This window comes from Enoplosus armatus, chromosome 2, assembly GCF_043641665.1.
Source record: "Enoplosus armatus isolate fEnoArm2 chromosome 2, fEnoArm2.hap1, whole genome shotgun sequence".
In the NCBI taxonomy this organism is placed as follows: domain Eukaryota; kingdom Metazoa; phylum Chordata; class Actinopteri; order Centrarchiformes; family Enoplosidae; genus Enoplosus; species Enoplosus armatus.
Genome location: NC_092181.1, coordinates 4,152,185 through 4,167,660, shown reverse-complemented (window position 1 = coordinate 4,167,660; position 15,476 = coordinate 4,152,185). Strand labels below are relative to the sequence as shown.

The window sequence follows — 15,476 nt, the reverse complement described above, 5'->3', positions numbered from 1 at the left end:
AACATTATGAATCTCTTATCAACCTCAATTTACTCATATCACAATTCTCCATAATTTAATTAAACTGGAAAAAGCTACAACAACATGACAAAATTACATCTAACCAGAACTTCAGCCAACCAATCAGCACACAGTACAGTTCAGACATCAACAATCTTTACCTTACAATTAATCAATACAAACACATCAGGAGGTGGAAATAAAATATAATGCACTGACGTATATAATAGTAATTATTCCATTTATCATTAGCAAGGTAAATGTGACAAGTTATCATGATATACATTTCACAACACATCATTCAGCTGGCGTCCCGGGCAACATAAACTGTGACAGAGTTAAATTATTAGGCTAATACAAAGTTACGTTGAGGTGTGTGAATGTGTGTGTCTGTGCAATGAGAAGTACATTCGGGGTAATAATCTCCGGTCTGTTTGCTTCTCCTGGCTCTGCGAGCAGGAAGCAGAAACACCTGCAAGTGTGTGTGTGTGTGTGTGTTTGTTTGTATGTTTGTATATGTGTGTGTGTGTGTGTGTGTGTGTGTGTGTGTGTGTGTGTGTGTGTGTATATATGTATGTATGTATGTGTGTGTGTGTGTGTGTGTGTGTGTGTGTGTGTGTGTGTGTGTGTGTGTACGGGGAACACTGAGGTGGCTGTTGTTTTCATGCCAGCCATCCGGATGCTCTCTCTGCCCACTGCTCTTTTTCATTCACATCCACTGTGTGTGTGTGTGTGTGTGTGTGTGTGTGTGTGTGTGTGTCTGTGTAATACTGCGCTCCAGGTGCCAGCTGCCTCATCATCACTAGTGACAGGGTGCACTAGTCCACACAGTTTACAAACACACACTTGAAGGAACAGGATTCTATTGGTGCCAATGCACTTTGATGGCCATACTAAATCATTAAAAAAAAACAAAAAAAAAATTCTATACGCTTCCAACAAACAATCAGACTGAGTCTGATCACAACTCAGAGCTGCAGGACAGTTCCCACTCATGAAGAGTATAAAAAGTACTTGATAAGCCAGATGTGTGTGGAGAGGATAGACCCTTACTTGGTGCAGTCATTGAAGAGCTCCTTACACGGACTCTGTTCCAGCCTCTCCCGACACCCAGCGACCACATCCTGGGGTATGTCTGGCAGATGGGCTGCCGACTTGGGGGTCACAGAGAGAAAGACAGAGGGTGAAGCAGACAGACAGACAGACAGAAACAAAGTGAGATGATGGTGTAATATGGCTGCAGACTAAGAAAACAGATCAGAACGTCGGAAAACAGTCAGTGCATCCCTTTCTGTTCGTGAGCCTGTGCAGTCTAGTAGGGCACGACATCAAGGCTGTGGTCACATCTCACCTCTTTGTCAGTTTGGTCCAGTTCATTTAGGGCGTTGAGAGTGCTGTGAACTCTTTTGTGGACCAAAGTGCACCATGGTCTTGGTGTGGTTGTGGTGTGAACACAACACAGAAAAACCACAAGAGTGTGTGATCTGGGTGTGTGATACATTAATACATTCAAATGCAAAACTTCACACATTTACCCAATCCATTTCCTCCTTCTCGCACTATAGGACAGCCCGTTTCCTTTATTTCTAGGTGTGCGTCACTCTTTTTCATGAGAAATGAAGAGTCTCGACCAATAATGCTGATTAACCAACCAAGAGAACCAAAATAGAGGTGTAAACACCGCCTAACAATATAAAGTAAAGTCCACCGCATATTATACATGATGCATCATTGGCAAATATGAGTTTAGTAATTAATAAATAGATGTAATGATAATAAAGCAACAAACCATACAAAGATCAGAAACAAACTAACATTGTCAAAATGACACTTTTAAAGTCCTTAATAAAATCACACAGTTCACTGAGGTAAACAACTGGAAGATTTAAGAAGCACTCATTATCTTAAAACGATATCAAGATCATTTCTTAAGTCCATATCAGCCAGCTCTGTTATCAAGGAAGTATGTGTGTGTCTTACCCCATTATTAAAGTATGTGTCTAAAACATTCAGTCCACAGTCCCTCCTCTTCTCGTCAGGAGCTAGCTGGTACATGGCCTGTCACAGAAGAACAGAAGAACAGAAGGGTGACCAACCACGCCAGCGCAGGAGGCCACACTCATTCAGCCATCTTTAATATCTCTCCAAATAAGGTCAGAGAGAGAGAGAGACGGGCACCAGAAGCCAGAGAGGAAGGTTGAGACAGGGAGGAGGAGAGAGAGAGAGAGAGAGAGAGAGCGACGGGTGGAGGGGTTAATGAGGAACAGGAGAGGGGAAGAAATTAAAATAGGCAGAGAAATAGAAAGATGTTACTGGTGGCAAAAAGATTCTCATCTTAGTCAAGGCAGCAAACTGGCAAACATGTTCATCTTCACGCTTCGCCCGTTACATCTGTCACCTCCTAGGATGAGGCCTCAGTTTTCACCCCATCGCACCATCACAGATTGTGTTTTTGGTCAAATATGGCTGTAGGCAGGGAGATGGTCTGGATTTTGACTCCTTCGAGTCGCGTGTTTTGTTTGAAAACAAGCCCGGCAGAGAGGAATGGGACCGAGCCGTGCGACTGCGCATCACAGCCGAGGCATGATGAGTACCAGGACATGTTAAGCACTAAAATGTTGCCGTTTCATTTCTTGCATTTTTTTCACTCCCAGTGCTCGTACCTACATGCCTGTCTGCCTACCTTGAAAAAGACTAATGTAGGTTCTTATTAAATAAGCATGATTCCCCCCTGTTTTCCTTTCCCGCATACCTCCAGAGGCCTAGACACAAGCTCAGGCCTGTGTTTGCCTGCTCACCCAGGGGACCTGCCTCTGACGTGGGCTTGACCTCATGGAGGAGTACATGGAGGAAGGGGAGGGGTCTGCTCTTTGACAGCCTGTCTAAGTCGCTAATCACCCCCTACGCCCACCCCACCCACCACCCCACGCTACTGCCAAGAGCAGGCAAAGGACCAAGCACTGAGTCCTCTCCTATTCCTGGCTCTGCAGGACCGGATTCAGGCCAGTCTCAGGGGAGAAATCACAGAGAAGACGAAGAAGATGAGAGAGATTGAGACGGAGAAACAGGGAATGACAAGTAAAAAGAGGATAGCTAGAAGAACAACAGAAAAAAGGCAGAGTAATGCTAAAAGGCTCATTCAAAGTCTTACCACAGCATCCATAAACTCGATGCAACGCTTCAGCTCTGGCCTGGTGTCACAGTACTGACGGAATAACAGCCGACCAATGGGCTGCTTCTCACATAGACTGGTGTAGTCCCTCTCTGGGGGGACGAGAGGAGAAGGGAGACAGAGGGAGAAACATCATTACACTAGAAAAATAGAAAAATAGAGTCTTGAAAGTCTGAGTGGGAAACAACGAAACAACAAATTCTTCAACATAAAATGATCTTTATTTTTATGACCTAATCTTTGCATTTTTGTAAACTACTGTATAGTTTTAACCATTCAGGCCTTGATTAAAATGAAACAATCTGAGAAGGTAAAAATCACTCTTCGACTGAACTGTTCTTAAGGATCACAAGCAGATACTGTTTCATATTAAAACAAAGTCGGGAACCACTGCACAGGGATAGTTTGGCAAAACAGTAGAAAAAGCATAAACAAGGCCACGGATGCCTTTTTCATGTCTCTGTTTGCAGTTATGCACTTGTGTTGTGTGTTGTGTTGTTGCACATGTTGTTTTATCTTTGCAAAACAGACAAGGGGCTCAACTTTTACTATCCAGGAAAATGGAAGATACCCTTGTAAAATGTTAATGTCAAAACATATTTATATAAAACCCCAGGAACACCTTTTCAGCTTCCCAGACAGACTGATGAAAGAAGAGAAAACCAACCACAGTTCAAGAAGCTAAGCAGACTGGACGCTTACTAAAAACTTTAAATCTCACATCCTTATTAATGTCAAAAATTACCACTTTATAAACATGTACTCAATGTTACAATGTGTAGTTTAGTTGGAGCGGACTTTGGAGAAGTTTAAAAAGGTACATTTGCTTATGCTACAACATGCTAAAAACAAAACACACAGCATGTCTCTGAGCTTTCTGTATGCTTGTCAGTGTTTTCTGTGTGTGTCTGTGTCTCCTGTGCAGCTGGCCACAGCCTATTAGGACTAATGGTGTCCATTTGAGTCATATTTCCTCTGGTACCAAATGAGGAAGAAGACCCAGGACGTTTTCCATCACTGGTAGACAGTACGGACACACACACACACACACACAAGATAAACATACAAACAAAAATAGGCCACACACGTTCACATACATATATGCACTTGTGAATAGAGGAGGAGGAGGAGGAGGAGGAGGAGGATGAGGGATGCATGGGATGAACATTTCTGAGTGGTGACAGTTACAGGACAACCTCCAATAGTAAATCAAATCTTCACAACAGTCCTCCCAGCTGCACTGTTTATCACACAGCATTCCCCTCTGCTCTGCAGCTCAGTGCTTCCCATTCAAACTCACCACTCATACGACCACAAAAACAAAGTTATCACTTTGGTGAGCAAACAGTAGAGTGTAGAGATATGATATTTTTATTGCTTCCCTCTCCACAGCGTGACCGCTGTGTTTTAAATCCGAGGAACAAAAGCTCTTTTCAGAAAATCTCAGTGAGAGATCTTTAACTGCATTGCGTTGCACTTGCCTTCAGACATTTGCCTTTCATCTTTGAGCACCAAGTTTTTGGAGGCCTGCTTTGGTGTTTCTGCTGTGTTCAGCTGGGAGCTGGAGCTGGGAAAGCCCCTCACACTCATATTTGATGAGGCAGTTTTAGGGCAGCAAAAATGTTTATTTGAACTCTGGAGCATTTACTCCTTTAGTTTGATTCCTCTGGCCAGGTGTGAACAATACTCTTTGAGTTGTGTATAACCAAATAACGGTGTCACTGTGACTTGAAATGTGGATCTGTGTCAACTTCTTCTGTCAACTTCCCTCAAAATCCTGCATCTCTGTCACTGGACAGGTTATCAACTCTGTCCAATAAAGACGCTTCTTGTGAGTGCACATGACATCTGTTTATGAGCTGGTTTGTTTGCAAATGGGCAGTGTGAACCTAAACAAACCAAATTCTACACAGTCAACTTTTCCACTCTGTTTCCAAAGAAAATGAACATGGAATGCTCTCTTAGTTTGAATCATTAGCGTCTGCTCCTCAGGAAGCAAAAATGATTTATATATAAAAGATTCTTTATTTTCGTTAATATTTTCTCAAGGGAATTGTGTTTATCCCTACATATACAGAATATCGTTACACCAAGGCATTGGGTTGACGCTCTAGTTTACACTGAGCCTCCTCATGAGGTTTCGGTGTCTTGCTCGAGAACAGGTTATGCTGTGAGGATTTCAGGGTGGTTTCGTTCTAGTTGCTGGTGTTTCCTGCCACTCCAGAGGCCATCAGGTCCCACACTCTGCTGAATCACAGCGCAACTGGTCACTCTTTTGAGGTGACACACTCCTATTTGTGTAATAAAAGAATCACAGAAACTGTTGTGCAATGTTCTTGAAAGGATTTCATGTTTTGAAAGAAACTGAACCATTGAGCAATACATGTGACGCTGGAATGATCCATGTGTCTCTGTGTGACAACCAGCATGATCCAAATTTAAAGTGATGGCTTCATGATAAAATGATGATAGGATATGATTATGTGTTATTATACAAGTTAATATAATTCAAACTTTTTTGTTTTCATTTATTTATAGGCTCATAGCACTGTCACCTTGTACAAACGGTATTCCAATGGTTCTATACAAGTGTGGGGACAGTTTTTATGAAAAGAAAATTTGTTTTAAACATACCACAAATGTGTGTATATGAATGGATAGAGGAGTGTCTGTATTCCAGATATATACATAAATAAAACTAAAAAAAAAACATACTGATGGTGTAAAACTAATTTTATGGATTTTGTTACAGGGTTAAGATATTTTGTCCACTGTGGTGGCAGGCCTTTACTTGCTATTTAAATAGAGGGGAGTTGTCTCAGCAGTTCTGTCTACACTGTGTTATTTGCCGTCATAATTTGTTTACATTTTAAGGGTACACAGAGAACTGGGACATGGCAATAATCTATACTCAGGGACACATGAATGATTTTAGTATCTATGTTTTCATAACGTAATGGGAAACAAGTCGATTTTCTAAAAACAGCATATTTCTGTACTAGCAACAGCTACAGAGACAATTCGTGTCAACCTACTGAAAGAAATGGGAGAAATGAAGATAAATGCTCACTTTTTAGAATAAAACGGCAGAATCTGATGACAGCTAAATTAATTCTTTAGTCCCGAGATGCTTGTAGTTTTTGCAGCCTTAGTGGGTTGAGCATGTAACATTAACTGTGTCAATGTCTGGTAATGTCTTGCCTATTTCTTAGATGGAGTTTACAGTTTGGTCTCTTTATGTTCACAGTCTACATTTTGTACCAGAATGCTTGAAAAGAAAACCACAGTTTCTTTGGCCTGGCTCTGGGTTAGTGTGTGAGAGCATGTCTGTGTCCAAGCTGATCCCAGGCTCCAAATCATTTGAATATGAGAACGTGGGCCAGCATTCCACCAATGAAAAATTTCCTCTTTGCGTAAGAGAAACCTCTCCCCAGTGTCCCGAGGAAAAACAACTGCGAAAGTAAGACGAGAGAGGAAGAACATACAAGACAGCAAGGTGTCCGAGAAAAATGGGATGAGAAAATGAAAGGAGTGAAAAGAAAAGAGGGGAGAGTTGCGAAGCTTGAACTAGCCTGGACTAGTAACTGTCTGTGCCAGTGAAGTAAGCTGCAATTACAACTTAATTAAAACTCCAATTTAGGCCGAGACGGATTGAGTTAGTGAGACAGTGAATGGCCAGCCAAATGTGCACAAGTGTAAGTGTGTGCAACGGGTGTGCACACTTTTGAGGCTTTTGATCAAAAGTAATAGGTGCACGTGTACTGTATGTGTTGGATGGATACCAGAAGAGAAAAAAGGGAAGGGGAGATAGAAGGAGAGGAAGAGAGAGGGGGAGAGTGGCCTAAGGCTGGCAGACAAAGTGGCTGCAGCCCACATAATGTAATCTAGGCTTCCTAGAAGTACTGCACACTTGTCAAGGCTAAGGTCAAATGCCTGACATTATCAAGACACAACAAAGACACTGCTATCAGTCGCCATACTGTATCCTTCTATCCGCTATGCCTACACTGTGTACAGGCATGCATGTGTGTTTCTGCACATGGATGGAAGGATGTGTGTGTGTGTGCTTGTGTGCATGGACATGCCTGCACGTCTGTGTGTTTAAGTAGGCAAAAGGGATTATTTTGATCCTGCGCTCGGTGTGATAGGGAGATTACGCAATAGCGTCTATGTAATAGTGACGTATGTAACCCTCAACAGCTGCTGCATGCACCTGCACGCACACGCACACACACACACACACACCCCATTTTTAGAAAGCTCCGCAAAGTTATGATCCAAATGGCAATAAATATGTAAGACATGACAAGTACGATGCTTCCTCACACTTAGGTGACATTTATGTGCTGTTTTTAGGCAGGTAATCTATCACCGCTGACGACAGATACATTCAAGTTTATGATAATTGGATCTGCGAGTGATGATTTGTAATATGAAGACAAAATGACAAGGAACAAAATCGACGCCGAGTAAGAGATATCACCGCAGGGAGCATATGCATCTACATCTCTTTCCTTTTCTCCCGCTGCGTCTCTCACTCTCTCCTGTCCTTACGAGAGCTTTCCTCCTCCTGTTGAAAAAGCCTCTCTCTTTGTTTCTGTTTTTCACTCGCTCTCTCTCCGTAACTCTCCTGTTCTGCCACTCTTATGTTGCTCTGAAGTGGTGGAAAGAGGGAGGGAGAGAGGGTGCGATACGGATAGTGGGAGGGGGAGGCATGGGGACAGAAAAGAGGGAGGGAGAGTATGTGGGGGAGGGTAGCACTGCAATCTCTGGCAGAGATAGCTGTGACGCACTATTACACACACACACAAACACACACACACACACACAGAGTGCTGTGGCATTCACAGGACCAGGGTGGGTGGGTGTTGGGGGGGGGGGGGGTTGCGAGGAGATAATGTAGCCCAGGAGTAGAGCACTTGTCTGGGCCACAAAGAGAGAATCCTGCCCCGAGTTTCAAGTCAAACCTGGATGTGGAGCAGGAAGTGGGCAGGAGTGAAGACGTTTTGATTTGGTGTGTGAGCAGACAGACAGTCAGTGAGACACACACATAATGTAAAGACAGACTTTGAGTCAGACACAGGCACACACGCATTCATACACACACCGTTTCCTGCCCCCTGCCTGTAACTGCGGGTGGAGACGGGTAGAAACAGGAAGGAAGTCCAATCTGAACTTCCTCCCACAGTCAGACCCACCCCAACGGCACAGCATGGCACGTTATCTTTCTGCCTCTCACACACACACACACACACACACACACACACACACACACACACACACACACACACACACACACACACACACACACACACACACACACACACACACACACACACACACACACACACACACACACACACACACACACACACACACACCGTTTCTTACCGATAGTGCGGCGTAGCTCCTCACACTGGCTGATGTGGGGGAGTTTTAGCATCTCCTTCCATTTCTTACTGCGGCCATTCCTCTTCCCTCCTCCACCTGAGACAGAGAGAGAGAGACGTGAAACAGCCAATCAGGCAACTCACTGTTTCAACGTTGCACTTGGAGTCTTTAACCACGTCCAACAGTTGGCATTTTCAACACAAGAACAAGAAGACATCCAGCCTAGTGTGTGTGTGCGTGTGTGTGTGTGTGTATGTGTGTGTGTGTGTGTGTGTGTGCGTGTGTGTGTGTTTGAGCGTGGTGACCTTGCAGTGACCAGAGGCAGGGACAGCTGGTTCATCTCACCAGTCGCCTCTATGCATCATGACAGAGCATGTGGTGAAGAATGTTGACAGCTTCGAAGATCATGGGACACGCACGCGCACACGCACACGCACACACACACACACACACACACACACACACACACACACACACACACACGTACACACACACACGCACACGCACACGCACACACACACACACACACACACACACACACAGGGCTCTTTCCCTGGAGTCAAACATGATCCATGTGTCCAGCTAAACATAACTTTAACATAACGGTCTCATGTGCACACACACACACACACTCAGTGTTGTTGGACAGTCCTCTCGGCAGATCAGATGACCCTGATGTGAGGGGTGAATGACCTTCAGGCACAACAGCGCTCAGGGTCACTCCATATATTTTACTGAAATGCTCATTCCAACACCAGCAGGGGCCTGTGTGTGTGTGTGTGTGTGTGTGTGTGTGTGTGTGTGTGTGTGTGTGTGAGAGAGAGAAGAAATAGTCTCATCAGGGGTGAACTAAGGTATTTACTCCTTGAGGACAGACAGAGTGCTGAAGATGAAGAAGTCAGCAGAGGATTCTAATGAGATGCTGCTTTGATTTGCAAACTAGCAGCTTTACACACACATTTACAGAGACAAGGACGAAGCTTATACAGTAGTATCAACGTGCAGACATCAGTTTAGGCTCTGGTAATGTGAGATGGGAATTTGACATTATTTTTGACTAAACAATTAATTAAAAAAATATATCCTAATCAATATCAAGCTAATGTTTAGTTGATATACCGTTGCATAATTTGGTCGTTTTTTTTAACATTTAAAAAACTAAATCTGAACCAAAATTGTCCTTCCAAACTACATATGAATTTAAGTGAATTAAGTACATAGACGCAATATAATATGTGGGGCCTGTTTGCCATGTTTGAGAGATTTGGCCACAGATGAATGGATGACGCAACATCAAACTCACTCAAAGTCCTCTTCTTCCTTGTTGACAAAATCCAACAGCCCATTGAGTTTAAAGGAGACACAAAATGCCCAACGGCATCGATGCCACACATCTGATAAAGTATTCAACTCTTACTACCATGTAAGAGACCCCTAGCTCAAAATCTAACAGACAAAGCCAATTTTCTCAAAAGTTAAATCTTGTGCTAAATAATGTACAGTCAAAACTACGATCAAAGAATGCGTAACTAATCTTGTGATTCTAATTTAGCTTCAATAATGTATCATGCACATTCATACGAATAAAGCTTATTTGAATTTGAAAGTAAAGTTTGAAAGTAGAGACGATTACAAAGCATTCAAAGCCAACATTTGGTATTTGTTTTAAATACTACACATTTCCCATTAAAAAAATAATACGAGGCCTCTCTTCTTCGTGGGTTTGCAACCATTAAAAGAAGAAAAAAAAACAGGCCATCTCTTCAGTGGTTTAAATCCTTAATTTGATTGTAGAAAATCAGTGAGGGAGTCAGATTAAGGGCAGAAAGCCCTTGCTGCAGAGACACACATCTGGTTTCAGAGTCAGCGGATTTAAACCCTCGACTATCTTTGGCCACACACTGCCCCCCCCCCCCCCACACCCATGTTTTAAAACACTGAGTAAATAAACTAGCCCCGAGCTCGAGTGAACCGTGTAGACCGCGACAGTTTGAGGACGACAGAGAGGGAAATCCTCTGCCCCCAAAGTTCACGAGACACCGGCTGGTCCGGCAGCGAACATGCGACAGCTTCAACGCAAACACACACAGGGGGTCAGGTCACCTGCAAAACAACACATTACCAACACACACACAAGCATACTGTATGTACAGTGTGCAGACTCTCACCTCTACAAATACATGAATATCCCTTTTCTCTCTTTTTAAAAAAATCCATCACACCTTTTAGCCTTGTCCTACGTTCATAGTTAACAACCAAAAACATACTTACAAGCCAGATAACAGCACTACAAGCACTACTGGCACACGTGAAAGGGACACATTCTTTTACTGTGTCACACCTTGAATAGCTAGAGGAGCGTTATGAGCAGCTACTTGTTGATGACTTGTTAACAGAGCTCATAAGATCCCACTGATCTCAGGTTGGAGTTGTTGACCGGCATGTTGACAGACCTGTTGTGGGGCTGCAGGCCACACACACACACACACACACACACACACACACACACACACACACACACACACACACACACACACACACACACACACACACACACAGATGTACACGTAGAAGCACATGCACAAAAATGTACTCTCTTCTTTGCAGGAAAAGGGGGGAAAAAAACAAACAAAAAAAGGAAGAGCAACAAAGATAAATATTGTAGTTACATGTTGGGTTGGCTATCGTACACACTGTCTGATGACAGCCAGTTGCACCTGGCTGGTTATTTTGCAACAGACATCCTTGCACACACTTGAGCCAAAAACACAGAATGATTGATGGATACAGTCAAACCAGCTTGACAAAAAGTAACAAAATGTCAGAGACCAACTTCTTCCCTGTCAGAAGCTGATATCGTTAGCGGGAAATGTAAGAGTTGAGACATGTATCGCCGACAAAGGTTGAAAGTGACAACGCTCGTACACTGTACAAAAGACATGAGGGCGATGAGGGTCACCTAAACGCGGGGTCAGATGGAAAAATAAGAACTGAGGAAAGAAGACAAAGATACTGACAAGAAAAGAAAGACAGGGAGCGTGTGTGTGTGTGTGTGTGTGTGTGTGTGTGTATATGTGTATGTGTGTGTGTGTGTGTGTGTGTGCACGTGCCTGTCAGAGCTGGCTGGGCTACCCCACCCTGTTTAATGTCACTCTGACGTCAAAGCCATGTGTGCAGGCCCTTAATGCAGACAGGATGGAGCAAGTATTTATTTAACTTTGGTTCTCCCCTCCGAGAGAGCGGGGCCCTCCATAAACACCGACTTCAGAGCAGCTTCGCTCATTCATAGCCGAGCTACAGCCAGCACTGAGATCATCGCGCAGGATCCCGGGGCAGGTCTGCGCATGTGCGGCAGTGAAGAGATTCAAACGCTTAAACACGTTGAGAAAGGCTGATGTCAAATCATGAGACAAGCCGCTCGGCTGCGAGGACGCACATTCCTTTCCTACCTCACATCATCCCTCTCTCTCTCTCTCTCTCTCTATTTCCCCCATGTTTCCCGTGGCTCTCTCTGCCGGACAGCTGTGGTCACAGATGAATGGATGACCCAACATCACACTCAGATCATTTTAAACAACGTCAGGTAACCAAAGTCCTCTTCCTCCTTGTTGATAAAATCCAACAGTCTGTTATTTCTTAAAAGGGACACAAAGTGCCAAGGGCCATTACTAGAAAGTATCCGATGGAGCATTTACTTCTTCTTACTATGGAACAAAATTCTGAAAGTCACTGAGCAATCACTATCCATCACTTTTATCTAATTTGCTGCACTGTCTACAGTAGGGATGGATACACCAACAGCAGTTTACTTTGTGTCTGAGGTGTATTTTGGTGCGTTTCCTCCATTTTCAATCTCAATTTTCACATGCTCATAATGCGCATGCAGGCCAAATACAGTCCAACATCATCCCAAACATGCTCCTCTCCCTCCATCCTCCCTTTCCTCCCTTTCATCTCAAATGGGAGAAGGAGCCAGACAGACTGGAAGTCACACAGTAGACGGTGGAAGTCGCACTTCAGGGTGAGTCGCCCGCACCACCATTTCAGGGTTCCGGCAGCTTCCACAAATTCAGACCTGAGATTTATTTTTTTAAAAGCCAGTTCAAATAGAGTTCACGACTTATTCCCCATCCAAAAGTTAAAGTGGAAAAAATAAAACAGAGCTTACAGAAGAAACTCCTGTGCGACCAATAGATTTCTGATTCAATCGTTCATGAGCCTAAACAGCATTTAAAAGCTTTCTATCTTTTAGATTTTGGTGGAGAAACTGGTGAAACTGGTGAAACAAGACCTAAAAACGGCCAGGGGAAGTTAGGATAAGACAGAAATGCCAAATAATGTAGCTAATATGGAAACAGTGTTGACATAAGTTTTAACTGTAAAATCTTTCACACATACATATCTTGGTCATAATTCTAAACAAAATATCCGATAACAGATCATCAAATAATCATTTATAGGGCTCTCACTAACGATCATTTTCTTTATTGATTCATCTGTTGATCATTTTCACGATTAATCTATTCATGGTTTCATAAAATGTCAGAAAATGGTTTCTCACAGTCATAATTTCGTAAAGCCCAAAGTGGCATCTTAAAATGTCTCGTTTTGTCCAACCAACAGTCCAAAACCCAATGATATTCCGTTTACTTTAACATACAATGAAGAAAAGCAGCAGCTTCTCATGTCTTCAGCTTTTTTACTTTAAATTATTACATTTTCGCTGTTTGATGATAAACTGAATATCTTTGTGTTTTGGGCCAATTAATAAATAATGAGTAGTTAGCTACATCCCTAAATCACTATTTAGTTATTCATCAAAATGAAACCACAAAATCAACACTGCATTCATGGAGAAAACAAAGTGTTATTGTGTGGCACGTAAGAATACATGAAGAGATTATTTGCCCCCATAGTCAGAGAAGAGATGGTCAATCTGTGAAAATGAAAGAAATAATCGTGATAAAATAAAAACACTTGGAAACGGAAACAGCATCACTGGCAACTTCTTCCGCTGTGACTCCCAGCTTTTTCAGATGTTACCGTGAACACAGAGCCGTGAAGCGCTGCTGTCTTCACAAACTGCTTTTTTTTTTCTTCTTTCTTTTTTTTGCATCGCCATATGGGAGAAGCCGCTCACCCATCTGATGAACACATGTCACATGCTGACACTCAGAATAACAGCCACAAGGCCAGAAAATCCAGCTCGTCTGTGACAGCGACAGACCCACCACGGCAGCAAGCAGCCAGTATTTACATCTTCACACACTGTGCTTCTTGCAGTTCGGCTACACTGCTAATGAGTACAGGAATGTTTAATTCCTTGAACCTTGACTTGAAAAAGCAGCATGGAGGTCCAAGATCAGGGTCAGTGTGCACTCCTGACTTCCTCCGAGCACAAAATGAAGAGAAAAGTCAAAGAAAAATAAATGGTAAAAGGTAAAAAGCCAAACTCCACTAAATTTTGGCACTAACAGCACTTTCCTAACTTTCAAAACACAGATAACAATGTTTACCGAGATATTTTTGGCAACGGTAATCGCACCCTGAATATTTGGTACCAGCCCATGCCCCGTCGGATCTGACCCCCACCCTGCAGCAGTCGCGTAGGTGGAGGTTCGGATCGGACGGCCGCGGTACTCTCCCAAAAACATGACTTAAATGGTAGGAAATGAGAGCGGGTCACGCATAGTTTAGGCCCATTGTAATATGAGCATGCACACGCACATGGGCACAATGGAGCCCGGCCATGATAAATGAATGGCCTGTTGCTTTCCCAGTCGCTCTCCCATACAGTGTGCGACTGGCTGGAGTAGCCCCTGATAAGGAAAACATTAGCTGCGAGTATCTGTGTTGCCTATTCAAAGCAAAGGCCCAGTGTTTGCATAAGGTAATCCGTCTGTATACTCGCACTGAAAGACACACATCAGCTGAGAGAGAGGGGGAAAAAGAGAAACATGTGAATATCAGGCAGCACTGCTCTCCTCTAATCCTCACCTCTCTCACATGCCCCCATCCCTTTTTCTTCCTCTCTCCGACTCCAGCCCCTTCCTCCCCTCCCCCATATAAACAGTTTTCTTCTCTTGTTATGCCTTCGTTATTCTTTATGGCCAGACCCCCACCTCTCTCTCACTCTGTCTCTTTCGCCATATGGCCCTGAGAGAAGGCGTGGGTCACGTGCAAAAATGTGAACAACATTACAACATCAGAGTAAATTCCAGGACATGACAACAAACAGGCAAGGCGGGGAGGGGGTGGTGGGTCTCCCACGAGGTAGGACATGCAGTTTTTCACGAGCAGAAAAGAGACACACACACACACGCACACACACACTACACACAAACATACGTTCTTGCTCATTCCAGCAGCATGCTGTGGTGTTTTGCAAGACCTCTCCTTCCTCTGCCCCATCCCTCTCCGTGTTCAAGATATTCCATTAAATCTAGCCGAGACTTGCTTGAAAACTGACCCCGTGTTTTCCCAGTGTCTTGAGGGAGAAGGGGGAGGGAAGGACGGTGAGGGAACACGGTGAAACTAAACTTGAGCTAGACGCGCAGAGTTCAAGTGTGCAAGAGGACAAACTGAAAAGGTTAATCATCTATATGCTATCTACAGCTGTCTCTCAGATGAAGGGCCCACTGTTTAATTTCATGGCCACGCTGAAAGAGCAGGAGCACACAGAAGCAGCCTCTCCGGCACTGAGCCCCGCTGAGCTGCTGCAGGTATGGAACACATAGCACATATTACACCTTGAAGATCATCTTTGATGAGGCAAAATTGTGAATCTAGGAATGTTTTAAAAAGGCAAACTGATAAAGCACAAGGACCTTTGACATTTAATACACTTGCTTCAAGACTTCAAGACTCTGCCAGACCTCTAAAAACTCTTTTTAGAGAAACAAAATCTTTATTT

The 15,476-nt window shown here is 43.6% G+C and overlaps 1 protein-coding gene across 2 annotated transcripts in view; it reads right to left on the bottom strand.

Moving 5' to 3' along the window:
• The window catches only part of grk4 (G protein-coupled receptor kinase 4), a 38,685-nt gene that overhangs the window by 17,745 nt on the left and 5,464 nt on the right, over positions 1-15,476 (bottom strand). For both annotated transcript variants that reach the window (XM_070926464.1, XM_070926463.1), the window contains exons 2-5: positions 8,564-8,659; positions 3,152-3,264; positions 1,981-2,058; positions 1,054-1,154 (exon numbers count right to left, since the gene is read on the bottom strand). In XM_070926464.1, coding sequence (XP_070782565.1) covers positions 1,054-1,154; positions 1,981-2,058; positions 3,152-3,264; positions 8,564-8,659 — 388 coding nt within the window. The remainder of the gene's footprint in view (positions 1-1,053; positions 1,155-1,980; positions 2,059-3,151; positions 3,265-8,563; positions 8,660-15,476) is intronic.